This window comes from Malus domestica, chromosome 12 (genome assembly GCF_042453785.1).
Source record: "Malus domestica chromosome 12, GDT2T_hap1".
Classification (NCBI taxonomy): domain Eukaryota; kingdom Viridiplantae; phylum Streptophyta; class Magnoliopsida; order Rosales; family Rosaceae; genus Malus; species Malus domestica.
In genome coordinates this window covers 5246042-5272880 of record NC_091672.1, presented here as the reverse complement: position 1 = coordinate 5272880, position 26839 = coordinate 5246042, and the positions used below count along the sequence as shown (strand labels likewise).

The 26839-nt window shown below is 39.8% G+C and overlaps 2 protein-coding genes and 1 long non-coding RNA gene across 3 annotated transcripts; all 3 read right to left on the bottom strand.

Moving 5' to 3' along the window:
* Window positions 1-6183: 6183 nt before the first annotated feature.
* On the bottom strand, window positions 6184-9907 carry LOC103449605 (amino acid transporter ANT1). Its single transcript, XM_008388940.4, has 3 exons — window positions 9089-9907; window positions 7548-8195; window positions 6184-6764 (listed from the first exon to the last, which is right to left on the bottom strand). Exons 1-3 carry the CDS (start codon window positions 9299-9301, stop codon window positions 6354-6356), a joined length of 1272 nt encoding a protein of 423 aa, XP_008387162.3. The 5' UTR covers window positions 9302-9907; the 3' UTR covers window positions 6184-6353.
* Window positions 9908-10872: 965 nt separating this feature from the next.
* On the bottom strand, window positions 10873-13166 carry LOC139190199 (uncharacterized). The gene is made up of 2 exons (XR_011574272.1): window positions 12948-13166; window positions 10873-12092 (listed from the first exon to the last, which is right to left on the bottom strand). It is a non-coding gene; the product is annotated as an uncharacterized lncRNA (long non-coding RNA).
* Window positions 13167-25162: 11996 nt separating this feature from the next.
* Window positions 25163-25642, bottom strand: LOC139189783 (uncharacterized). Its single transcript, XM_070809008.1, has one exon. The coding sequence runs from the start codon at window positions 25640-25642 to the stop codon at window positions 25163-25165; it is 480 nt and encodes a 159-aa protein (XP_070665109.1).
* Window positions 25643-26839: the final 1197 nt, after the last annotated feature.

The following is a 26839-nucleotide window of genomic DNA, read 5'->3' as shown; positions in this document are numbered from 1 at the left end:
TGTTGGGCCCACCGATCCTTTTAATATATTTTGGGTTTCATGGCCCACTGGATTTTTCATAGTATAAGAGAGGTGTATGTGCATGATTGCAACCGTCTTTTTCTTGTGCAATACAAGGGAATGTGTATACATACACTGTATAGTGTCACAGTGTGCATGATGTGAACAGTTCAAAAGATCTAACAGTTAAAAGTCATTCAGTACTACAGTCTAACGGTATTTATTTTCATTTATAAGTGTTAAATTTGATTCTCGGGACAAATTCGAACTAAATTGTTTGGCTGGTTCATGATGATGATCAGCCTACTCCTTCACTCTTTGTTGTAGATAATGTTGTGCGTATTCTAATTAAAAAAAAAATCCAATAGTTAAAAAGTTTTGAGCATTTAATACTCTAAAATACTAAAGAAAATTCATGCATGTAAATCGTAATAGTGTAAACTTAGATGCTATGTGTCTAATTGCATTAGGGTTGTTTGGAGAAGAAACTAGTTTACCTCCAATCTAGGTTTTGACTTGTAAGTTCAAGTATGAAACTCGAGGTTTATATATATATGATTGCGAGTTATTTTTTACTTTTAGAGTTCATGGTACGCGTATGAGTATAAAAGTTGAGTATAAGGTACGAGGCCTCGTACTTTATTAAGGTGATTGTTTATAACAATTTTAGTGTGTCTCAAACACATACGGGCACCTCTAATAGGAGGTGCAAAATACCATGAAATGGGCAGTTTATATTTTTTATTGGCTGAAAAATTCTCTACTGAAAATGATGTAAAACACCCATCTTTAACCGGAAGATGTAAATAAAAATGAAATTTTACATCTTACATTTTTGGAAGTGGACCACACCATTCAAACAAAGAAAAAAAAACTGTATCACTCTTGCTGGAGTAAAACTAAAATATACATTTCTCAAAAATGTAAAATGAGATATAAATATGACTTTTACATCTCAAACTTGCATCTCTTCATTGGACATGCTAGCATATATGGTACCTTGTTTCACATTTACTAATTAGGAGTAGAGGAAATAATGATGCTTCTATACCATCATCCATGATCCATGTTGAGTCACCATCACTGATATTTGTACCAAAAGTGCATGGGGGAATGGCTCAAATGGCTAACAGTACAAAACAAAAGAGTGATGAATTTCTCAAAATAACATTGTACCTCATTACATCCAGAAATTTACTTATAAATCGCAATTCGATACTTAACTACATATATAGTTAGGGAGAAGGAAAAAAAAATAGCTGATTTTTATACTTCTTTTAACCTCACATACACCTTTTTTACTTTTGTTTCATCACACAAAAAAAAAACTGTGAAATGAAAAAAAGTATACTTATCGTTTCCAAATGAATAAAACCACTTCTACTCTTTTCCTCTCAAAAAAGTATATCCAAAACTATCAATTCCAAACCTTTCTACCTCAACAAAAAAGAGTTTGCACCAAGCCAGCTAGACTGTCTACTTTTAATAATTGGGTTTTAAAGCGATGAGAAGACATGAAAAAGTGGACTACTTTACTTCTCAACTTCTCATGCATGGTAGGAGGGTGGGATGAGTCACATACTCAATATTCATTTGCTAAAAATTAAAAATTAAATTACCCAATAGAAATGGCACATCATACTAACCTCGTGGCCATTGCTCCCTCCCTACATGAATATCTTTTATACTGAGTGGCATATCTTTAATGAGATACTAAGAATAATCAAATTGAAATTGTCTTGAATAAAATATATATTTTTAATAATAATAAGTGATATTACTACTTTAAGATCTTTCATAGTGATTTACGTGAGTTTAATTCTTATACATAGGGATTAAACACCTTGAATTTGATTTCTATAACACAATTGCTACAACTATGCCGACCCGTTCCTAATTTTATGTTTTTACATTGTAAAAACATAAAATTAAGTAAAAACATAAAATTAAGAACGGGTCGTCACAATAACGGTGTAAGTTTGATAAAGGTTAGTTCTATCTATTAATTGTGAAATTCATCTAATTTCTACTCTACTATTGGTTTTTTTCCCTTCTCAAACAGTTGGTCATTTATTGTGCATGAATCAAACTCATGAGTTCAATATATTGTACTAAAAAATTGGAATCATTCTCATAAAACACAAGTTTTCTAGTTCATTGTAAGAGTTTGATTGCTTTAAATTGTGTTAACGCGGGGTTCTTTCTGACCTCAAAGGCCCAAAGTAACTCATGCCCAAAAGAAGAAAGGCCAAGGCTCGACATTGGGAAGGACAATCCCGAGCGTTGCAAACGATTGCTAGGTAGTTTGAAGTGTTTGTCAGCAATGAAGCCAAACGTTTCCCCATAAAGTACATTTCGATTGCCAAGAGCAAGTTGGGGTACTAACAACTTTATAACATGAAGTCCTAGGTACACAGAGACATGGCTCAAACATCAACTCTGGGCCACGTGGCGGTTGTTAAAGAGAACAAAATGCTATGAAGGGACATAAAGACTGACAAATTAAGCGCTCGGTGTTGGCGTGAGTCAAATAATTGAATAGGAATGTAATTATGTTTCCTAGTTTGGGTATGACTCTTCTTTTGTAATGTCTTTAATATTCCTTGTAGTACAAGGATTTAGTATGTATGTATGTATGTGTGTGTGTATGTGTGTGCGTGTGTGTTTGTGTGTGTGTGTATGTTGCCTCCTATGAGAGAAGAATAAAGAAGAATATTTGAAACCTTAGAATTAGTTTTATCTTGGTATTAGAGCCAGGGGACTTGCTCGTACAGCCACGTGATTGGGCGGGTCCCCTTTGGCCCCACGCGATGAGTGAGTCCCGACATGGCTCCACGTAGGGCAAGAGTGCCACGTGATTGGGTGGGGCTTCTTGACCCTACATGATGGGTGAGTCCCGACTTAGCTCCACATGGTTGCCAATATGTGGATCTCCATGTGTGACCCACAAAAGTGGGGTCTTACGTGCCGGGGGGGGGGGGGAGGTGTTGGCTATCTCACATCGGTGGGGAAAAGAATAAATAATTAGTTTAAATAGGAATACCCCACTCTAACTAACACCGAGACATTTTGTGATAAAACCCCACACCTAACGGATTGGGGAAGTGGTAATTACCAAGTTGGGGATATTATCGGTGTTGTTGGAGTGAGGCCCTCAACCCATCAACCTGAAAAGTTCAACACACAAGTTTGGATTCCCACCAATACTAGGGCCGATCAAGGCACACTCGGTACGCGTTATCCCAAGAAAGCATGCAAGTGGACCTGAATGGATGTCACTTCGATACCACATGTCGGCTAAAGAAAAGGAGGGGACAGCTAGTAGGTTAAGCCTACGTATTCAACTCATTAAATGCAAAAGCAGTGAAGGATCTCAAGCTTGGGGACTTGGGGCTCATGGAGGGCTTGTATAAGAAGGATGAGTACTCTTTAGAAGGGGTCAGATCACTTGAGAGAGAAAAAGGACTGTGTGAAAACTGAGCGCTATTTATAATACTTTGTTCAATATATACGAAATACTTAGTGGATAGATCCTAGTTTTGAGGGGTGAACCACCTAAATATTGTTGTCTTTTTCTTGTTATTCTAAACTCTGAGCCCACTAAACATCGACACATGACCATTCTAGTCTTTGTTAACCTCACCACTTTTGAGCGTTAAAAATTGGAATCAAACTCAATTTTTCGCTCTCCCGTGGAAGGCCTAAGCTAGACTAAGAAGACGTGAGAAGGTTTGAACTTGTGACTTAATGAGTCGAAAATGAATACCTTATCTACCGAGATAATCCATCCCCTACGCAAAAAACATTTTGAAAATCGAAACGTTTTCCATGTAGCTTGATCTTTACAATGAAAAAGAATGAGAATCTAAGTGTCTATTTTGTTTTTCCCCCTTACTTTCATTTCCCACTTTGTAATCTCGTGCCAAAAGCAGAGTTGAGTGTTCATGCTAAGCCAAGGTGACCTAGGTGAGTGGCCACAACATTTAAGCTTGGAGGCACCGAAATCTGTTTGTCACCTGAAACGTCATATTCCAACAATGAGTGAAATCATTGTTTATACCACCCAACTTTTGTAGATGAAGAGACGGCCTATTTTCGGTCCACGTGGTTCTATTCTTGGATATTTCAAAAATTAAATTGAACTTTGTATTTTTTTTTATTTTAATATTAATCATTAAAATATTTTACAAATGATTTGTAGCTGAGTTGATTTATCGATTCAGGTCACTTAAGTGGTATCAATGTGGTATCGGGTGACTACTCTTCAATGCCTAAATCAAATATTTTTAAACAAATATATAAGGATAAAAACACCTAAAAAATGGGTCTATTTGGTATCCTGTTAAAAAAATTTTATCATTTCTCATAACATTTCTTAAGAACATCTTTTGGAAACAATTTTTTTAACACTAAAAAACTTGTTTGGTATGAGATGTAAAATTGTTTTTTAAATCTTAAAACTTAAACTGAACAAAGAAATTCAAAGACAGGGAGAAAGAGGAAAGTGAAGGAAGGAAAGAAAGATAGGATCGGAGGAAAGAGAAAGAAGAAGAGGATTGAAGGAGATAGAGAGAAGGAGGAGAGAGAATGAAGAGAGCAGAATGAAATGGAGAAGAGAGAGAAGGAAAGAGAAGAAAAAGAGAGAGAGAGAGAGAGAGAGAGAGAGAGATGGATTCGGAGTGAGAGGGGAGGAGAGAGAAAAATAGAAAGAAGTGGTTTAAGTTTTAAAACTCTAAAAATTCGCTTTTAGTGTTTTGTAGATATTAGGTTTTTTTATTAAAGGGGTGTATTCAATTGAGAATGTGAGAGATTTTAATAGATTTATAAATTCATGAATTTTTATGAAGTTTAATTGATTTATAGAGATTCCATATAAAATTTTGATTAAGTTCCCTTAAAATCTCATGGAAAGAGATGAGATTTGTGGATAATACACTACGAAATCTCTCTAATTCACTCTAATTCCTCAACTTTCTCAAATTCTTTAAAATCAATTTCTAATTGAATACATCCGGATTTCTAAGGGTTTTAATAAATCATCTTAAAATTCTAATTGAATACACTTAGAATTTTAGAGAATCACTTAAATCCTGATTGAATACACCTAAATTCATTTAAAAAATTAAAATCCCTTAAAATCCCAATTGAATACGCCCCCTAAGTTAGTATTGAGTTCAAATTTTAAAAATAATCTTACCAAACAAGTTTTTAAAGCTTAAAACTTGAAAGTGTTTTTGAGTTTAAAAAGTTGAATTCAAATATAATACCAAACACGGCCTCACCACTCTAGTAAACCGTAAAAATCTCATCCAATACTTAAATGAATAAAAAGTAAAAACTTGCAAGAGATGAGTTAAAGTTAAATGAGGGATGAAAGTACAAAAAGGTTGACAAACGGGGTGAAGTTGATTTATAAGTCGGTATTATTTCGATCTGTTGGGCTCGGATGCGCGGCTAAGCGGCGTTATTACTTGCAAGCTTGGGAGGAGGTGCATTCTGCACTCAACAAATATCCACAAGGGCCCGTTTAGCCTCGGACCTCAGAACCGCCACTGCGACAGAATATCTTGTTTCCTAACAAGTTTGAAGTTACATACAGAGATTTGGGTGTTAGATTGCCTGAACGCACGTTAAAAGTGCACATTTAAGTTTTACATTTGAACAAAAACCATGAGATTCTATTAAGTTAAATGATATAACGATTCTTATTCAGATGTATAACTTAAATGCACGTTGGAGGCAAACCTAGTTGACCGCCGAAGCAATCGGCAATTATGCTTCGGAGGTCAGGTGTGCCCCCATCTGTTTACTGGATGGGCCTTAGAATCAAGCAACAGTGATCCATTCTTTGTGGTTAATGCGAGGACTTATTCTGGTGGAACTTGTTGCTTGATCTATAATTCCATTTTCGTTTATCAGATTGTGATCAATAACGCAAAGAGTTTGCATCTCAGTTGGTTACGGGCATTTATCCTCGCACCCGAGGTTCGGAGTTTGAATCCCCTCTTTCCAACTACCTCGTGTCAAAAAACAAAAAAAAAAAAATTAGCGTCAATGACAGCAGCCTCATACGAAAACACAATAAGTACAACAGCGTTGTCACACGAAACTATTGTTTGTAACTGGAAAACAGCCACGTGGTAATCGTCATGTAGAAAATTTGCTTAAATTAGAAGTAAAGGATTTGATGGTTCAGATTTCGGATTTCTGCATCATTGGGCTGAAGAATATTATACACTGGTGGTACATCGAATATTGGAATCCAGATACAGATTAGAGTTCTTCTGCTTCCCCATTGTACAGTTTGTATTCATGTATCTCTTACTTGTAAAGTACTAATTACGACAAGCGATTCAAACGCCAACTACGGCATTGTAAGCGCCGTATGCGGCAAAAAGCATTCCGCAAAATAATATGCAACAATCCAAGGTTCTTTGCCACAATTTTAGGGAAGAACCCAACAATGCTAAGTGAAATGAAGCAGGTAGAACAAATGAGATCAGTGCACATACAGTACTTCCCACGAGCGACGCAAATACTGCAAACCCTGGAACGCACGAGGCCAAGACGGCCAGTATGATCACCACTATTGCTCGACTCACGTACACTGCAAACCTTCCTAGAGGCGGCATCGTTGAATAATCGTCATTGTCATCATGAGCTTTCTGAAACCATTTGCCTTTTACCAACTTCCCTTCTATGATCTCGTTTATCGGGTGTAGCATGATTGGGAAGGTAAATATTAGCCCCAAGCACAAACCAATCTGTTGTCAGTCAGCACAATGATCAGCGAATATATCCTACTACAGTTTTTCAAGGTATAACAGAAAGGAAAGACATTCCTGCATCGATCTAGTCATATGTCATGATTACTAGTTAAACGCCCATAAATCTTATCAAGAGAAACTCCATACACTGTAAGTTATAACCCATCAAGCAACCATGAAACAGTATTTTTCACCAAGTATTCGACACGATATATAGTCACAGTATATGGTCACCAAGTCATCAATTCAGCTATTAGGTCTCATATATGATATCTAAATCACGATATTATTGCTTGAAATTAGAGAAAGAAAGCAAAAGGACTCCACAGCCTCTCATATCAGATTACATAACAAGTACTTCCCTTATACTTAAAGATACATCCTACATGTATTTATTAATTTATTTTTATTTCAATATCAAATACTTTTTAGAATGGAAATTATAAGCAAACGAAAAGACCGTGACGAAAATGAAGTATTGAACCAAGTGTGGGACGAATACAACGGTATATAGCTTGGCAGCGAAACTATTAATTAAGCTTCTAGGAAGCAAACAAGTGATTTGTTGTCATCGTACATATTAACAATAGAAAGGACTTTTCTAGAGTTAGTTTAAGTTCATCTTCTTGCCAAAAAAATTATGAGCGAATCAAATGAAAGGTTTGTTCCTTTTCATTTTTCTATCCAAAATTCAAGACAATAAAAGTAAGCAAGTGCATGTAAAAGTTGAAAGAATGATAAGCGTTGACTGGTATAACATGGAAGGTTGGAGTACATTACCTGAACCACCATGGCAGACCAATTGTGAGGGAGATTGAGAGTGACAATTTCGAGGGTTTGATCACCATAAGCCATGTAACCGGCAAATCCAAATAAACAATAGACAAGGGTTATCCCTGTGAAAGCCTGAGCAAGCAACCTCGGGAATGTACTTTTATCTCGCATAGAACCTTCCAGTGCTAATGTCATCCCAAACCCCTCAAAACAGAACACCGCCACACCTCCTGCAAATGGCAACCCTCCTATACTTGATGTGATCGCTGTCCTATCCCTAAAAGAAAACTCGCCCTCCACTGCCTGCTGTATGTCTTCTTTCACCACAAACGCCATAGCCAACACATTGCATACTGACGCAAACACACTGAAGGGTGCTAAAGCTGATAGACTGCCTATCCAAGACAACCCAATTTCGACTGGAACTAATAAAAATATACAGGAAGCAACTGAGAAACCGTGGCCATTCAACATCGACGAAAGGTTTTGTCCAATAAATACAAGGTACGCCACGGAACCTCCACATTGGGCAATCAGAATCAAGGATTCGGTTAGATAACGACCTGTTCTTCCCATGCATCCATGCCCCAAATCACCATAAGTTTTTTTACCTGATGAATTTTCTTCTGATGCCAACTTATCCCTACATTGCACCTATTCATTTTCACGACATCACAACATAAGAGTTTAAATTCAAACTTTGCCTCATCCCCAAAATTAAAATAACCAAAAATCAAAGTACGGCATCATAGAGATGTGAATCAAGAAAAGAAAAAAGAATTCTACTTTACTCTAAGGAATCGTTCAATTCCGTTACAATTAGCAGGTTACATTGCAATTTGAACGATTGATCAGGTGATGATTGTTCAAATGTGTGGTTCAAAAGAATAATGTTGTACTCTAGCAGCATAACATGTCACATCTAAAAACACAGCACGTCACATAGTCTAAAGTAATGTCCAAATGAACTAGTTAATAGCACCGATAACACATTGTCTAACAATATAACATATCGAATAGTCAAACGCTTGTTTGGGATTGCTTCTTGAAGAGCTAAAAGCGCTTTTTGGCAATCAGAAGTGCTTCTAACTGCGGTTAACATATAAGTTCAGAAGTGTTTATGGATCTTAGAAGTGCTTTGTGAAAAATGGTTCTTCAAGAAGGACGAGCACTTGGATTTTTAATATAGACTTGAATGTCTCTAATGAAAGTGCTTGTAGCAGAAACGCTTATAAACATGAGTGCTTCCTATGGAAGCTGTTCTAAATTAATGTTAAAACAATCTAACAATAAACGATATAAACGATCTCACAATATAACATGTTAAACGATCATCTAACAACATAACACGTCATGTAGTCGAGCAAAATACCATATTGATTAGTGTAACATAGCAAATAATCACACAAACAGAACATTGCACACGTATTAACTAAAACCAAACGAAGATCTTAGGTCAGGATTTGTATAAGTATTCTTTATAATTATACAATTTCTTAGAAATCTTAAAAAATGGAGGGAAGAGAAGGGAACTGAGGAAAACTGACAAGGAGGAGCATGCAGTAGTAGGTGGAGAGACCAGCAACCATGACCCCAAGAGAACCAGCGAGCCAACCGGCGATTCTCAAAGCGAAGGGGAGGCCCAAAACGCCAGTGCCGACAACCGAAACAATAATATTTCCGAGCGTCTGCGCCGTCGAAGCCCCAGCCGGCCTGTCCAGCAGAGGAACCCCCTTGCTTTCTCCCCCTCCACCTTCCATTGTTTCTCACTGCGAGAATGAGAGAGAGGGGGAGACTTATAATTATGGAAGAGTTGATGGGCAGCTACCAAATTCCCATATATATATATATATATAATAAAATTGGGACTGGTGATAAGGGATGAACAATATTAAGGAGGATCTTTTCCGGAGGATTTTGAGAATTTGTAAATTGTGTCCGTTTATCGTATATCATATGATTAGTTTTTATTAAATATTGTTTGTGTTTAATTTTAAATAAAAATATTTAAAATAATTTCTGATCTCACGATGTACGATAAACGAACAAGATTTATAAATATTCGAATTCCCACAAAGAAGATCTGGCAAAGATCCGGATTCGAACAATATGGGATCTGGTTGCATTTTTTTGGTCAATTTTCCATTTGATGGGGTTCTTCACTTCTTCTTCTTCTTTGCCTGTCTTGAGTTTGAAAGGACAATCTGGGAATGGGGTTGGGTGTGAAATCCAATCGGAAGTGCACTCATAGCTCTCCAATGGTGAGGGTTTCGTTGCTTGGTATGTCATGTGTCCATGGAACATATCAACTTTGGGATTTCTCGTTCTAGTGATGTGTTTTGTGTGATGTCCGTATAGGGGTTTCAAAATCATTTGTATTTGTGTTTATCACCTTTAAATCAAGAAATTGATCATTGAAGTATATGTACCCATCTAATATTCTTGTAAGTGATCGGTTACGTTAATAAAATTCCATCGTGTCTGTTAGGAAAATAAAAAAAAAGCTCTCCAATGGCTCTCTGGAGACAGAGACGTATGTGGGTGGGAGATTCTGTAATATGTACGTGTGTCGGATTCTTTGGCATGCCACGTGCTTGTCTTCCCTGTGAACTGTCACGTCATACAGCTAGATTTTTGTAGCAGATTTGTTTGTTTATTTCTTTGAGTAAAAGATTCCAACCTCTAGAGTTGTTTTGCACATACTTTATGAGAAATATCATTTTTATTTTTTTTATTAATATTGTACCTAAGTTTTTTTTTTTTATAGAAGAAGTTATTTGTTTTGACGGAATTGGCAGACATCTGAAAAACAAAAAAAAATTGACATTAAGGAAGGAGAAAGAAAGAGAGAAAATAATTTTAGAGGGCAATGATAAAATGGCATGGCTAAGAAATTCAGAAGAAAAAAAAAAATTTGTTTGTGTAAAATTATCTATTAATATGTAATATAGATAATGATTTTTTTCATAGCACAAAAATACATTTATTTTTATGTGTTTGAAATAAAAATGATCAATTTTCAAATTTAGTTATTGAATCGTCAAGATCTAATCAGTTATTGAGTTTCTTTTTTATGTCGTCAGTATCTATTATTTGAATATTGACAATAAATATTTGATTGATATTTCGTTGATATTTAATTTTAATTTTTCAACAATAATAAAGTATTATCTCATTAAACAGGATTTGTTGTACAACTTGTCGAAAGTTGTTGTGCTCGATTTTGCACCAAATTCGACAATTAAAATTTTAATTTTTAATCTTTTCCTTTTCACGACATAAGCAATGTGGATGAAGAAAGTAAATTAAGTGTAGAAAAAAGTTAGATGGGTTCAAATAAAATTTCTCTTGTTTCTATAGTTTCTTTTTTCATTTATACAATGATATCTAAATTTTAACAGAAAAGTAAACAACACGATACCCATCACCGTCAAAACGTGAGCATCGCCACCACATTACGTTCTCGCACGAAAAATATCATCGTTGTGGGTCAAGGGCTTGATTTTCTGTGAAGTGATTCAGATTTCCTGGGCGGCTCGGGAGCCCGAAATCCGGAGAGAATCTTAACTCGTAGTTTGTAGACATTTTCTTTCTCAGAATATGCACCAACCCGGAAACCGTACACATCGAAATGGAAACAACATACCTTGCTGCATTTGATGTCAATTGCAGAAAGGGATTTTGGTTTTGGGTTTTATCTCAGCTTGGACCTAAATGAATTCCGGAATGCTTTTAATATAAGCACGGCTGGCAAAAGCAGTCGATTGCATGCATCAGTTTCCTCCGGGGCCCTACTGCACTGGCACCCATGTCTTTGAGCTTCTTCATGGTCAGATTCACCAACTGAACTTTATTGAGACCTTTCCTCTTGAAAATCCTAACAAACTGCCCCAGTCCCAGTGATGCTAACCACCTGCTTAACCCACCAGCTCCCTGAAGCTTCCTCTCGAGATTCAGAGCTCTCAGCTTTTGCTTCAACAGCATTCCTTGATTGGTGAAAATACTGGGGCCACGTCGTAATCGTCTTGGCTGAATGATGGCTTTTGAGGTTTTAGATACTCCCAGTGTTCTATGAGACTCTGAAGTAGCAATCTGATCTGGATTTCGTAATTCCATTCTCAAATCTCGTTTCATTGGCTTCGGAAATGTTGAAACGTAATCGGCAGCAGGAGATTTCCTAGTAACTTGAACAACCCTTTTAGGAGCAAGAGATTTAATCTTTTTTTACTCATGAACTGAAGTTGTCTTGGGACATGTCTCGGTCTCAACGGGAAACCGTGATTCGTTGCCTTCCGCTTCTCTGGCCACAGGTCGCAGCTGGACTGGTCCTGGATTCGGCGGTGGAGATTTAGTAGCAACAGGCAGGGGAGGTATCACAATTCTGACTCTCTGCTTTTCAACTATCACCCAACTATCTTGCAGATCAGGATCATTATCGGAGTTTGAAGATTCAATTAGATCGCCAGCGAAGGTATTCTTCTTGTGCAAGGCAACCCCCAGTCGCCTTTGCCTTTTCTCGTCCATCAGCAGAGAACCTGCTTGTGAAATCATCTGTTCATTGGATCAGAAACAATGAGATCATTGTCGACGGAAAATACAATCCGACAGTTGGACACGTACTACTCAAACTCGAGCAGTTGATGGCCAAACAATGAAAAAACAACCAACAGCACTTCACATACAATTTGAATTGAAAACTGAATTCAAAATTCCCCTCCTCATCTTAAAACATAAAACGGAAACAATGAGATCATGAGTAACTATGAACTCTACGCAACACCATGAATCCCTACAGAATACCATACACTATAAAAATCCACCACAAGATACGCTGCTATTTTTCCGATGTGGGACAATCGGGTCCTAACATTTCTCCGTTAAAAAACTCTAAAACATGATAATATATCAGAATTCAGAAGCAAAGTGTAGGAAGACATTATGATTATTGAGCTAGTATTGAATAATGGATGCAAAATTTAAACTTTTGGTGCAAAATTGAAATTAAGCATCCCAAAAAACTAAACCAAATCTACTTTATTTACACTATAGTTTGGATTTGGATTAGTGTCTACCGCTCAACTACTAATTGCTGAAAATCATCAGTTTTTGGGTATGTCTTCCTATTCTCATCACTATGTTGTCAATCTTTGATCGCTATGTCATCCATATTCCGTCCATATCTCGTCGATATTTAATTTTGATCGATTCAGCAATTGGGATTTGACGATTTCTGATCGTTTTCGCCAATTTCCCTACAGTTTCAAGTAAATCCATGAATCCCCAGAACCCAAACAATCCTAGAAGCTAATGAAGCAAAGAATCACACTTGCACAAGCAAAGATTATAACACGAATAAAGGAGGGAAATTCAGAAACGGAACAAGAAAACCCAAATGAGGAAATTTACCAGTAGAGAAAGCCGGAGGATGAGGAGGCGTGATGGGTCGGCAGTTGTTGCTTTGCTTCTCTCCCTTGGATCTCTGAATCTTAGATCGAACCGGGCTTGGGTCGGGTCGGTTGGCCGGGTGGGTCTGAGTTTCCGTTGCGTTCGCAGCTGCTGAAGCCTGAATCTTTTGGTTTAAAGCAGTTCCACCGTGCCTAAGGCCCCATAAGGCTATCCACTATGCTATCCATCCATGAATAATAATTGTCTTTTGCAACTCTATCCCTATAGTGAATAGCTTTGGCAATAAACAATAAAATATTAGTTTTTATTAAATAATATAAAATAATTTTATTTATAATTTTGAATAGGATTTTTAATTGGTCTCGTTGTACCACTTTCTATTAAAAAATTAATTAATGAAATATAAAAAAAAACAAAAAACCAAAAAACCAAAATAAACACCCACACGCAGATTGTCTATGGGTATTCATCAACCTCGGCGACGAACTCCGGCAAGAGCCGTTGAGTTCAAAGCCTGCTGGGTTTTACAATTTTTTTTATTTTACTTTTTTTATTAATATTTTATATTTTTATTATTTTTATATTGTGGCTAACGTTGCCCTGACATCATCCTACTTCACATTGCCTTCGGGCTCTTGGGCTGGGAACTCATGTCGGGCCTCTCCCTCGGGCTCGCTCGGGCTCCATCTGTCATAACCCGTCCCGAATATTTAATTTTTAGTGATGTCAAATGACAGTTTAATCCTTGGACGGGGAAATTGTAGTGTGTATGTGTGACATATTGAGACTTAGAGTGTATTGTGTGGTTTTGGATTGGTGATCACGTGGATCACACACACACCACACTCACTCTTTCTCTTTTCCCTCCCGTGCCTTCATCTCTCTCGGACTCACTCTCTCTCTCTCTCTCTCTTCTTCCTCGTACCAAGCTCGAGGTGAGCTTCCCAGTCGCAGATTGAAGATTCTAAAGGCACCATTGCATTCCTCGTGCCATTTCAAGTTGGTTGGTACCCATTTCAGGTAAGGATTCCTTCGAAATCTCGAGAACCTGAAACTCATCTTTGATGCACTATTCATGAGGACGTAAAACCTTGTGTTTCAGAAGATTTCAAGCTCACTAGGAGCTTTAGGAGGTTCTAAGGAAGCTCAAGCTAGTTCGTTGGAAGAGTTTGGACGTTGGAGGGCCGAGATCGAAGGTTTTCAAAGTTGACTAGATTATCGAGCTTTCTCAGGTAAATTCTAGTGGATTTCAAGGCTTAAAAATAGTATAACGTGATTCTTCATGTTGATAGCTTTCCAATGGTTCAAATTTCATGAAAAATGGTGCAAAAATGAAGAAGTTAGGACGATTTTAATATTTTTCTTGAAATCGACGAAGTCACCGGCGACCGATGACTCGCCGGAGAAGAAAGAGAATATTCCGTCAGTTTTGACGGAATATGCTGATGCCATCAGTTAGTTTGGACGATTACCGTTGGGTTTAACAGAATATTCCTAATGGCAGTTAGGAAATCCGTCAGGATTTCCTGCGCGTGGCCGCGCGTCTTGCCGTGCACTCACAGGCACGTGGCAGCGCGTGAGGGGTCTAAAAATTAATCTGAAAATTTGGGGATGATCCTGAGGTTGTGTAGGTCACTGTGGTATATTCATATACCCATTTTGAGTTATGTATGAGAAGTTATTAGCTAGTTTTGCCTATGTGCTTTAAAATAACGTTTTTATAGTTAATTCGCATATCAGTGAGTGGGCTTTTGGTTTTCAGTATATATTATATACTTGATATTTTCCCAGAAAAATGTGTTTAAATAATAGTATGCCATAAATGCCATGCATATAAGTTTATAATTCATACATGATTGGGTATGTGATGCTTTATATATATAAATGTGGTGCTGTTGACGCTCAGGTAAGCTCAGGTAAGTTGTGTATGATTATGTGAATCATCGATGATGCGATATGTGATTGAATAATGTGAGCTCATAAAACTGCACTTAGGGTGATTGTGATTTAGCTATAGATATGGCATATGCCTGTTTATTATGTCACCTCTCGCACCATATGCTCATATTGAATCCAATTTAGGTGCACAGTCTTGTCGTACAGAACTTATTAATGGTTCCGACTCATAGATGACTAGCGATTTATCGCCCGGTTATTATGTGAGAGTATTATTGAGCATGATTGTATTACACCCATTATTGTCATATAGACCTTTTGTTTGGTTCCGACTCTTGTGTAGTATATTGCCATATAAGTCATAGTAGTGACTCTAGCTAGAGTGACTTTTGGAGCTATGAATTCAGCCGTACAGACTGCCATAGGGTTTCTAGCTCACATGTTATTGTAAACACGGAAATTCCTGCGATGAACGAGACAAGAAACACGTGTACAAAATAATATTTGTATTGATGATTTAGGGGTAACAATCTCTTCTACAAATTTAGCCTCTGATTCTATCTTTGTAATGGGTGGATTTGATGTTGTTGATCCAAAGGGCCGTCGGGGCTTGATCTTGGGATAAACAGTTGTGCGGATTTGTTGACATCGTTGATCCAAAGGGCCGTCGGGGCTTGATCTAGGGATGAACGAATGATGAATGATGAACACTTTCTTCAAGGGCTGTGGGGGGGGGGGGGCTTGATCTTGAATTAGTGGAAGTTCTTCAAGGACCGTTTGGGCTTGCTTTTGAATGAGGATTTTTCGAAGAACGAATGGAGCTTTCTTGATCCTTCGGGATTTGCTTGGGAGCTTAGGAGTTTCAAAGCTTCAAGGTTGTGGTGTGAGGTGAATTGGTTATGAATTGGTGTCCAAAAATGAATGCCTTAGCCTCCTATTTATAGAATTCCAAAACTTGATTTTTTTGGATTTAAATAATCAAATGAAATAAATCATTTCTGCCAGGTGTTGACACGTGTCATGTTTGATGACTTTTCCGATTTATTTTGATTTTTTGTTTAGTCACATGCTATGTGTAAAATTTATATGACACGTGAACATTGAAATTTTAATTATTGATCAACATTTATTTCACCGAAATTTCGATGTCTACAAATGCCCCCACTTCAAGGCGCGCCGTATACATGTGCTTGTCACGTGTAGGAGATGCGTTTTGAAGTCCTTTAATGTAGATGTCGATCCAAGGGCCATCGAGGCTTGATCTTGAATTGGGCTGGAGATTTCTTCAAGGGTCGTTGAGGCTTGATCTTGAACTTTGTTTGAAATTTCTTCAAGGGCCGTTGAGGCTTGATCTTGAGGGTTGAAATTGGACCACAAAGAGCTTCATGTGGTAGATGATCTTTTGCTTTGGTAGTAGGTGAATCGGCACGTCTTTTGTTGCGCTTGTTGACTTTCCACAGTTTTGATCTTGAACCGGTTCGGAGGATTTTCTGGTTTCCTCCAATTGTTGACTTTCCACAGGCTTATTCTTGAACTGGGTTGGAGGATTTTCTGGTTTCCTCCAAAGGACTTTCCACGACTTAATCTTGAACTGGATTTGATTCAAGGGTGGTGGACATTTGATCTTGAATCGGACTTGTGATTTCTTTAAAGGCCGTCGAGGCTTGATCTTGACTTTGGCTAGAAGCTTCTTCAAGGGCCGTTGAGGCTTGATTCTTGAAGGTTGACTCGAACACATGGCAAGCAGGCACAAGGTGAAGGTGATGGTCTGTTTCTTTGTTCAATCTTTCTAATTCACACTTGAGCAGTTTGGTCAACGGTATGATCTTCAAGAGTGATGGGCGCTTCTTCCAGTTAATGACTTGATCTTTAAGGATTTGATTCAAGGGTGGTAAATCGGCACGTGCAGCTCACAACGCCTAGCGGGCCGACCCAAGAATTTGAGGGTCGAAACAGGTCCACCAAACCTAGAGTGATTGTAACCCTAATGATATGAGATACTTTTGATTTTGAAGAAGTAGCGGATGAATCGGCACATGCTTTGTTGTGCTTGTTTCTACATGCTTCAATGTATCATTTTCCCTTGCCTTATCTGTTCTTCAGGCAGATGTGGTATTTTCTCTAGAAGCATAAGATGTTGAAACAATGGGTACTTCGAGAGCAGTGCTAGGTAAGCAATCATGGAAGGGTTCCAAGCAGTTGGTTCCAGATCGGAAGATTGATACCAAGTGCTGTCTGATTGCTTTCTTTCTCATTGTCCCGCAGGTAAGAACAAGGACAAAGAAAAGAATAGGGAGAAAGCATGATATGAAATACTCTGGCTTTCGAAGAAGTGGTGGCGATTTGACAGCGTTGCACAGCGAGGCTTTGCTCTTCGACGATGGTGCCGTCAATATGTTTGTTGAAACTTCTCGAGCTCTTGGATTTAACTCAGACTCCTTCTGCTGGGTTGGTTGATTGTGCAAGGAAGGGGATACTTGATCTTGAATGAAATCAGCACGTTGTCTCCACATGCTTCAAGGTATCATTTTCACTTGCCTTATCTGTTCTCCGGGCAAATATGGCATCTTCTTCGGAAGTACATCAGTAACTGAAGACGAGTACTCAAGAGCAAAGCCAGGTAAGCAACCAGGAAAAGGTTCCAGGTAGTCGGTTTCTTACCCGGAGTTTGAGTGGAGGTTCTGACATATTGCTTTCTTTATCCTTGTCTTTGCAGGTAAGAACAAGGACAAAGGAAAGAACAAGGAGAAAGCATGATATGAGATACTCTTGCTTTCTACCCTGGTGATATGAGATACTTTTGCTTTGGTGTCATTTGTTTGCAGAGGTATTCCAGGAGAGGAAGAAAACTGGGTATTTCGAGAGGCTCTGCTGAAAGTGTACTCTCGGAAATGAGGAAGGGTTGGGCATTTTTGCAGGTCTGCCTTGCTATGGACGGTGAAGGTGGACAGTTATAGGAAGTTCTTTAATACCTATAGAGGTACTATTCTTTCACTCGTGTCGGCAGCCATTGAGTGATTGATTAGTATGGCTTCACGTGCTTTCTTCTTCATCAGAAATCTTCGACAAATTGCCCGTAATTTCTGTAAAGCTGAGTGTGCATGTGACAGGTGCTGACGAGGCTGAAAAAGTCTGGCGCCTCTTTGATATCTGAGATCGGCGCTTCGACAAATTATCCGTGATTTTCGCAAAGCTGAGTGTGCATGTGACAGGTGATGACATGTCTGAAAAAAAAAAAAAGCAAGTGCCTCTTCAATTTCTGAGATCGGCCCGTGGTTTCTGAGCAGCCCAGCTTTTGAGAAAGCAGACGTCTCTTCGATCTCTGAGCTTGCCTCTTCGATTTCTGAACTCGCTTATTCAATTTCTGAAGCTCCGTCGAGTGCTGATTTTTAAAGAGAGGCACGCATCACATTCCAAAGCACACTTGAATTTTCCGCCTGTAGAAGCTCCCTACTTGCACTTCTAAGAACTTGATTTGTCCGACCTCTTCTTTTTCTTCACACCTTCGAAAATGTCTTGCCTTTCTGACTGTCGTTTTAACTTGAATGTCGGGGAAGATAGTGACATATCTTCTTCAAACAACATTGGCAGCCGTCCTTTGTATCTCCCAATGGTCATTTTACAGTTGGGGATTCTATGATGATGAACGATACAACTGCTTCGATGGTGGCCAGAAATCTTCTCACTCCTAGAGACACTAGGATACTTTCCAGGCGGTCCGACGAGCTGGCTATTCAGGACTTTCTGGCCTACAACGTCTGATGTGCAGGCTCAGTTTCAAACATAGGCCAACGCCTTCTTGCTCGATCTCGTCAGGTTGAGTCGTTGATGGCTGAGGTGGCCAGTCTTCGGCAAGAGGTCAGAGTGCTTAGGCACGAGAATAAAGAGTTGCACATGCTCGCAACTAATTACTCAACAAGCATGAAGAGGAAGCTTGACCAGTTGCAGGAGTCCGAAGTTCGGATTCAGAGTGATCATCAGAGGTTTGTGGCGTTACTCCAGCGGCAACTTCTGCCTTCGTCCTCTGGCGCTTCACCAAGTGTTGAAGCTCCGGATAATCAATCTCTGGTGCTTCGTCTTTCTGGAGCTCCGCCGAGTGATGATGCGCCACCTGATCATCCTTGAAGATCCCTTCCTGTAAATTTGATTTGACTTTTTTTTTAAATGTATGTATAATGCAAATTTATGTAAATTTCCAGAAAAATAAATAAAATGGACTTTATTTCTCTTAATGCATTTTAGATATCAATGGACATGCTTTATTTTATTCAGTATGTTGTGCTAAATACAAATAAAACGTATATCTGACTAAAATGCGTTACTTCCTTCTTTTATTTTTTTAGATGGTGCCTGACACACCCATTTCCTTTTAGATGGTGACAAATGCACTATTCTTTCACCTTTTTTTTTTTTTAACTTAACAGTAGCTGGCACTTTTTTTTAGTTGGCACTTTCTTTTTGTACATAATCATATTTTCCCAGTGCACCATTTAGGGTCCCATTTTACTTAACAGTAGCTGTAGTTGGCACTTTCTTTTTATACATAATCATATTTTCCCAGTGCACCATTTTACTTAACAGTAGCTGTAGCTGGCACTTTCTTTTAGTTGGCACTTTCTTTTTGTACATAATCATATTTTCCCAGTGCACCATTTTACTTAACAATAGCTAGCACTTTCTTTTAGTTGGTACTTTCTTTTTGTACACAATCATATTTTCCCAATGCACCATCCCATCACCTCTCATTTTGGTTTTTCTTTTCCAGGCACGGGTGGTCGTTTGCATAGTTTGCACAGTCACGGACCTGCGTTTTGAATAGCCACCGCATTTCATTTGCTTCTCCGGGGACCTTTATATATATATATATATATATATATATATATATATGGGATTGCTCCTTTGCTTGTACACTCATTACACAGCTTCAGCCATTGCGTTGCTTGTTGCCTTGCATCGCCACTGCACCATTGTCCAGCAATCCTGCGCTGCTACTTTTACTTGGTGAGTCACTTGAGTATATATATATATATATATATACGGAAAGCTACTGTTGTAGTTTGCTTTATCGCTGTTGTAGTTTACTTTATCACTGTTGCAGTTTGCTTTATCATCGTGCATACATATATACATGTAATATAATGTGCTTTGCCCTCTGCAATTCCTTCATGCTGCTTTTACTTGGTGAGTCACATATGTATATATATATATATATATATATGTCTTTTGAGCCGTGCATACCATTTCCATCTTTTGAGCCATGCATATATGTATATATATATTTGTCCCATCACCATCACCATTTGCGTCCTTATATATATATGTGGAGGTTGATCATCTTGTCACCATCTTCATTTTGTGCACTTGTCCCATCACCAAACCGTGCACACATATGTCTATATATACATATATATATATATATATAACATAATATAATGTTTTATTTTATTTTATTTTATTTTTTTTACGCACAATGTGTGTGTCCCCACTGATGGATTTCTTTGTTTGTAATGTCAGGAATTTTTTTTAATCTTGAGAAGGCAGAGCTTGACGCCAGGATCTTCACGAAGATTTTAGAGCCGTGGTAGCAGGCCGTGGGTGTGCTTGTGTAAAAGACTGCAACGAGGTTTCGCTGTGTAGTGTCTTTTGACCACAGTTTTCCCTCGGTGGCACGCTGCCGTGTGGTGCTATGCAAGAGCCTGCAGCGGGGCTTCGCTGCGTAATGCCTTTTGGTCACAGTTCTTTCTTGGTGGTGACGTCGACGTGCGGTGCAAGAAACTGCTTGCGTAATCGCTGCGGGTTTGCGTAGCATTTTAGTTTCTTTTGCCACTGTAACGTGCCTTGAAGGACCATCCTGTAGCTGCCATCTTTGTCGTGCTGCTCAAGTTTTGTGGCTGATTTGTGGTCATGGTATTTTTCAAATGTTTTAGGAACAACACCATCACCATTCTTGCAAAGGAAGGCGATTCACAAGATGAGGGAACAACGTTGAAGCTTTACCCGCCACTAACTGGTCCTAAAGCGCTTGCTTTTCTCGTGAAAGACAATTCCATGCATATTAAGTCGTGGTCTTCTGAAGTATCTTGGGAGGTGGTAGACGTTGTTCAACCAAATACGAAGAAAAAGACGTGCACATTGAAGGTTCTTATTTTGAGTCATTTGCACCATGCTCGTGACCATCATCCGATCTTGTTTAAGCTTCTTGGTGATCACATTCGCAGCGGAGCCATGGCTTGGAATGGTACCCTGTCGACTACTAGAGAAGCCGTCTTTGATGAGTTTTATTGGGAGTGGCTTGAAGATGTCTTGAGCCGATCTAAAGATGTGCTTACTAAAGTGGGCCTTTACCACGCTGTGTACGCATCTTTGTTTAGTTATGATCGTTATCCTTCCGTTCTTCGAGCGTTCTTTGAGCATTGGTGTTCAACGACCAACACACTTCACACGGCGCAAGGGGAGATGTTAATTTCACTGTAGGATATTCACAGGATAGGAGGCTTGCCGATCCATGGTAAGTTTTATGACGAGGTCGTTCCCAGTGCGGAGGAACTTTCTCTTTGCAATAGCCGATGATTGCCTGCGAGTTACCGCTATTTGTTTTGGGTGTATCACAAGCTTTTCCAGGATGCTCAAGGTAAATTAGGCGTGAGGATTTCCTCATAGATCCGATTTTGGTACTGGGAGGCCATGAGGTATAAGAGGTATTCGAAGAAAAGTTGTCGTAACAAGACTACTAGGCCAAAGGGAGACTTAGACCCGTCCGGTGTTATTGGCTCAACCAAGCTCCGCTCTTCTGACGAGTTAAGAGCGTTTAAGGATCTTGGCATAGTATCATAGCATGTGGATGAGTCTTACCTAGCTGCTTTCTTAGCTTGGCTTTGTAAGTTTGTTTTCCCGACAAGCGACGTCAACTTAGTTCGTCCTGGAGTTTTCAAAATTGCTAGCAAGATGGCTACAGGTGAGTTTTTTAGTCTTGCTATTCCGGTTTTAGCCAACATTTACAATGGCTTGAGCATTGTTTCGAACTCGGCAAGCACTGAAGATCGTGCTGCAGTGCTTCCTTACCACTATGTGTATGGTTGGTTGGGTGAATATTTTGGCACTCACTTTTCTTTAACGACTCTAGACAAGTCAAGGCCTTTTTCATCGACTGCAGCCAAGATGGGGCCTTTGATGACGAAGTATTCTAGCGTGCTCTCCGCGAAAAGCCTTGATGATTTGCAGGCACGAGCGCTATTTGAAAGTTGTGAAGATTTGAAGATAGACCCCTTAGCGAGAGTTGGCTCGGTGTGGCGAGGCATCGTAGACAATTCGCATCTCTGCTCGTCAGACTTATCTTATCTTATAAGTCTTCGTTCGGGGTTTGTTTCTTTGCGGCAAGAAGACCGATGCGTTGTTCAGCCATATAGTCCCCACCATTTCAGCAGGCAATTTGGTTTTGTCCAAAACTTGCCAGGCAAGCTGAAAGAAAAGAACCAATCAGTATCCTTGCAAGCCGTGTATATGCATTGGGAGTCGTGTACCCGTGCATGTACAAATGTTGTTATCACGCTGCCAGCCAAGGACGAGTTCAAGAGTGATCCAGTGACCCGTGTTTATGCTCGTTGGTGGTCAAAGGTATATTATAAGAACTTGGGGATGGCAAGTGGTACCAATTCTTCTCACTCGGGCAATGATATGTCGAGAGAGGGCTATCATGTGGTTCCTATGCAAGCGGTAGCTCTTGATTGCACCAGTGCGGCTCCTTACAAGATAAACCTGTAGCTTTAGCTCCTCAACGCCCATGCTTGTCTCCTCGACATCCGGATGCTTCTGAAGAGACGGGAGATGAAGTTGACTCGCACGAAGATGGATTTATTTTGCAACAGCGTCAACAAGTTTCAAACAAGCGACCACTTGAGGATGCTCAGGTTGACAGCGATGTCAATTTTCGTCATAAGAAGAAAGAAGTGTTTAGACCTCCTCTACTCGATGACCGTGTGCCATTTGAGAGAGATGTATGTACTTCATTCTCTCTTGTGATTTCTTATGCTTTCATTATTTTGTTTCTAACATCTTTCTTTTACCTCTTTAGGTTGGGCCTTCTTGTTCTTTTGATTTGGCAACTGCAGATGTTTATTCCTATACGGAGATGCTATTTGCGAGCGAACTACTTACAGACAGGGAGATCGGGGATTCGCCTGGTGCAGAGCTTGTTCCAAATCCGCCGAACTTCCCAAGTTTGCCATGTGTAGGTGAAGGTATGCAAGAACCTGTCATGAGTCCAACACCTTTGCCAGCTAGCTCTGAGATCTCTTTGAGAGGGCCGAACCTTAACGGTACTGAGCAAGTCATCCATCGCATCAGTCTTAGTGCGGCAATGGATATCAAGAGCCATATAGAGAAGAGGATTTCTAAGTGCCCATTGGAAGACCTTACGTTGCTCAATGAGGATTTGTCGAAGCTTGTTTCTGTGATTGACAACCTTAACGTTGACTCTTCATCCTTGAAGATCAAGATTGCCGAACTTATGGCCGCCTCGACTGAGTATTCTTCCTTGCGTGCTATTTCCTTGGAGAAGTTGAGTCCAGATGTTAGAGCTCATCAGCTAGCAACAATAAACTCGTCACTGGCTCAAGTCCAGTCTTCTCAGCAAGCTGCTTCGAGAGATTATCAAGTTAGAGAGACTTATTTATCTTATGTCCAGGTGCGCGTTGGCGAGAGAGAGAAAACAGTTGGTAATCGAAGCATCGTAACTTGAAAGTGTTCTTGCGGAGCAAGGAACTACACTTTCTCAGTACCAGGAGGAGATTTCACGTCTAGAATGAGAGAAATGCATGACTATAGAGTTGCCTATCTTGTCTCCCACCGAGGCAGAAACTTTGAAGACTTTGGAAAACTTGCTTGAAGATCGTCTTCGTAGTTTTCGGGACATAGTTTTCAAGTAGTATCTTCTATTTTTTTTTTTTTTTTGTAATATGGCTTTTGGAGCCGACTCCTTCTTACAAAGAAATAAAGTATTTACATTCTTGAATTTGCTCTTCATTCTTTAAAGTGTTTTTTTTTTTAGATGGTGTGACTGTACTTGAAGTTTTGACGTTTCAAGTTGCCTACGTACCCTCTGTTGAGGAGAGATCAAGTCATAACGTAGTTCAAATGCATTTTTTTTATGATGATTTTGCCGTACACAGTTTATGCTCTTACAGGCTAGGAGCTTTGGTTGTCGCCTTTTAAGGGTAGTAGCGCTTCAAGAATATTCCATTGATAGGGCCAATCTTCAAGCCATCTTCTGCCATGATTAAGTAGGCGCCGTTGGTGTAGACTTCTTGTATTACGTATGGTCCATCCCACTTTGATGTGAACTTGCTTTTCGTTTTGTGAGTTGTGATGATAGGCTTACGCAATGCGAGGATGAGATCTCCAGTTTGGAAAGACCTTGGGCGGACCTTCTTGTTGAATGCCTTGGATAGCTGTGCTTGGTAGTATTCCAAGTGTTGTTGAGTTTCGAGCCTTCTTTCGTCGAGTGCTTCCAACTCTTGAAGGCGTAACTTTGCATTCTCCTCATCAGTCAAGCCTTCTTGTATAGCCATTCTCAGTGAGGGGATTTGACTTTCGAGCGGTAGAACAGCTTCCACGCTATATACAAGAGAATAAGGCGTAGCTTGGGTAGGAGTCCTATGTGTCGTCCGATATGCCCAAAGTACTTCGCTTATTCTTTCATGCCAGTCTCTCTTTGTTCGGCCGATCACCTTCTTTAAGAGATTGCATAATGTTTTGTTGAATGCTTCTGCAAGACCATTGGCCAGGGCATGATACATGGAAGACTTGTGCTGCTTGAACTTGTATTTCTCACATAGCTCATCCACGAGTCAATTGGAGAATTGCTTTCCGTTGTCAGTGATGATGTAGCGAGGCACCCCATATCAGTGGATGATGTGCTCCTTGATGAAATGGACGACAGTTTCCTTTTTTACTTCCTTTAGGGGTATGGCTTCAGCCTACTTGGAGAAGTAATCTGTTGCAGCTAGGGTGTAAGCTTCTCCTACAAATGATTTCGGAGTAATTGGTCATACGACGTCCAATCCTCATGCATCGAATGGCCATGAAGTAGCTGTAGGGTGTAATGGCTCAGGTGGTTGGTGTATGAAGTTGGCGTGGAATTGGCAGGCTTGGCACCTTTTGGCATGTTCCAGGCAGTCCTTCACCATGCTTGGCCAGTAGTAACCCATTCTTTTGAGCTGGAAATGTAGCTTTGGTCCAGATTGATGCGCCCCGCATACGCCTGAGTGTGCTTCTTCCATGGCTTGATTAACTTCTTCCTCACCTAGGCATCTCAGAAGTACTCATTCGAAAGAGCGTCGGTAGAGTGTTTCTTTGTAATAGAGGAAGCGGGGTGCTCGTCGACGTATTTCGGAGCGGTGTCTAGAATCATCTGGAAGTTTTCCATGCTCTAAGTAATCGATCAGCAGTTGTCTCCACTCTTCAACATCGACTGGAAGTACTGAGATGACATTTGTATCATCCTGTAGCATTTCAGAGATGAGGGGGATCACCCATCTTTGGCAGACTGGCATGTCTGCAGCTTCGTCTTCTCCTAATGTCATGCTTGAAGTTAGGTTGGCAAGAGCGTCTGCCATTTGATTTTCTTTTCTTGGCACATGCTCTAGTGTCACAGTCTCAAACTCTTGTAGTAGTTGAGTTGCCAGCCGGAAGTATGGGATGAGATCATCTTTCCTCACCTCATATTCAGTTAAGAGTTGATTGATTATGAGCTTGGAGTTGCCAAATACCTCAAGGGCTGTGATTCCCATGTTGATCGCCATTTAGAGTCCGATGATCAATGCTCGGTACTCAGTGACGTTGTTGGAGCATAATTCACTTAGTTGAAAGGAATAAGGTAATATCTGTCTTTGCGACGACATGAATACTACTCCTGCCCCTGCTCCGTCTGCTCGTGCAGATCCGTCGAAGAAAATCGTCCATGTCGGGAAGACGGCGATGTACAATATGAGTGGTTTCCCGGGCACAGGCGCCCCCAAGACAGGTGGACTTGACAAATACTTTTTTATGCTTTCAAAAGCATTGTGGCATGCTTCGTCCCATACAAACGGAACATCCTTCTTCATAAGTCGGCTGAACGGTTGACAACGCCCTGCAAGGTTAGAGATGAAACGTTTGATGAAGGCTAGCCGTCCTTGTAGACTTTTCAGCTCGTGCAGGTTTCTTGGCTCAGGCATGCTTTGAATGGCCTTGATTTTTTATTGGTCCACTTCAATACCATGGTGCTTGACAATGAAGCCGAGGAACTTTCCGGAGGTGACGTCAAACGCACATTTTAACGGGTTCATCTTGAGGTTGTATTTTCGCAGCCTTTCGAACACTACTCGCAAATCCTTCAAATGATCTGATATTTTCTTTGTTTTGACCACCACATTGTCCACATAACATTGTACGTTCTTGTGTAGCATGTCATTGAAGATTTTTTGCATTGCGCGTTGATATGTAGCTCCAACGTTCTTTAGACCAAATGGCATCACCTTGTAACAGTAGATACCTTTTGGAGTGCAGAATGCTGTTAGTTCCTCGTCTTCGAGAGCCATACGAATTTGATTGTATCCAGAAGAGCTGTCCATGAATGACAGTGCCTCGTGGCCAGTGGTTGCATCCACCATGATTTCGATGATTGGCAAGGGGAAGTCGTCATTCGGGCAAGCGTCGTTGAGGTCTCGGAAGTCTACGCAAACACGTATTTGTCCAGATTTCTTAAGGACGATGACGATGTTGGAGATCCACTTGGGGTATTGCACCTCTCGAATGAATCCTGCTTCGATTAGCTTGTCAATTTCTGCCTCGATTTGTGGAATGAGCTCGGATCGATAGCGCATTTGAGTTTGCTTTATCGGTCATGTTCCAGGCTTGACTGCAAGATGATGCACATCGATGACAGGGTCAAGGCCGGGCATTTCTTTGTAAGTCCAAGCAAATATGTCTTTGTACTCTGATAGCAGTTGGTAGTACTC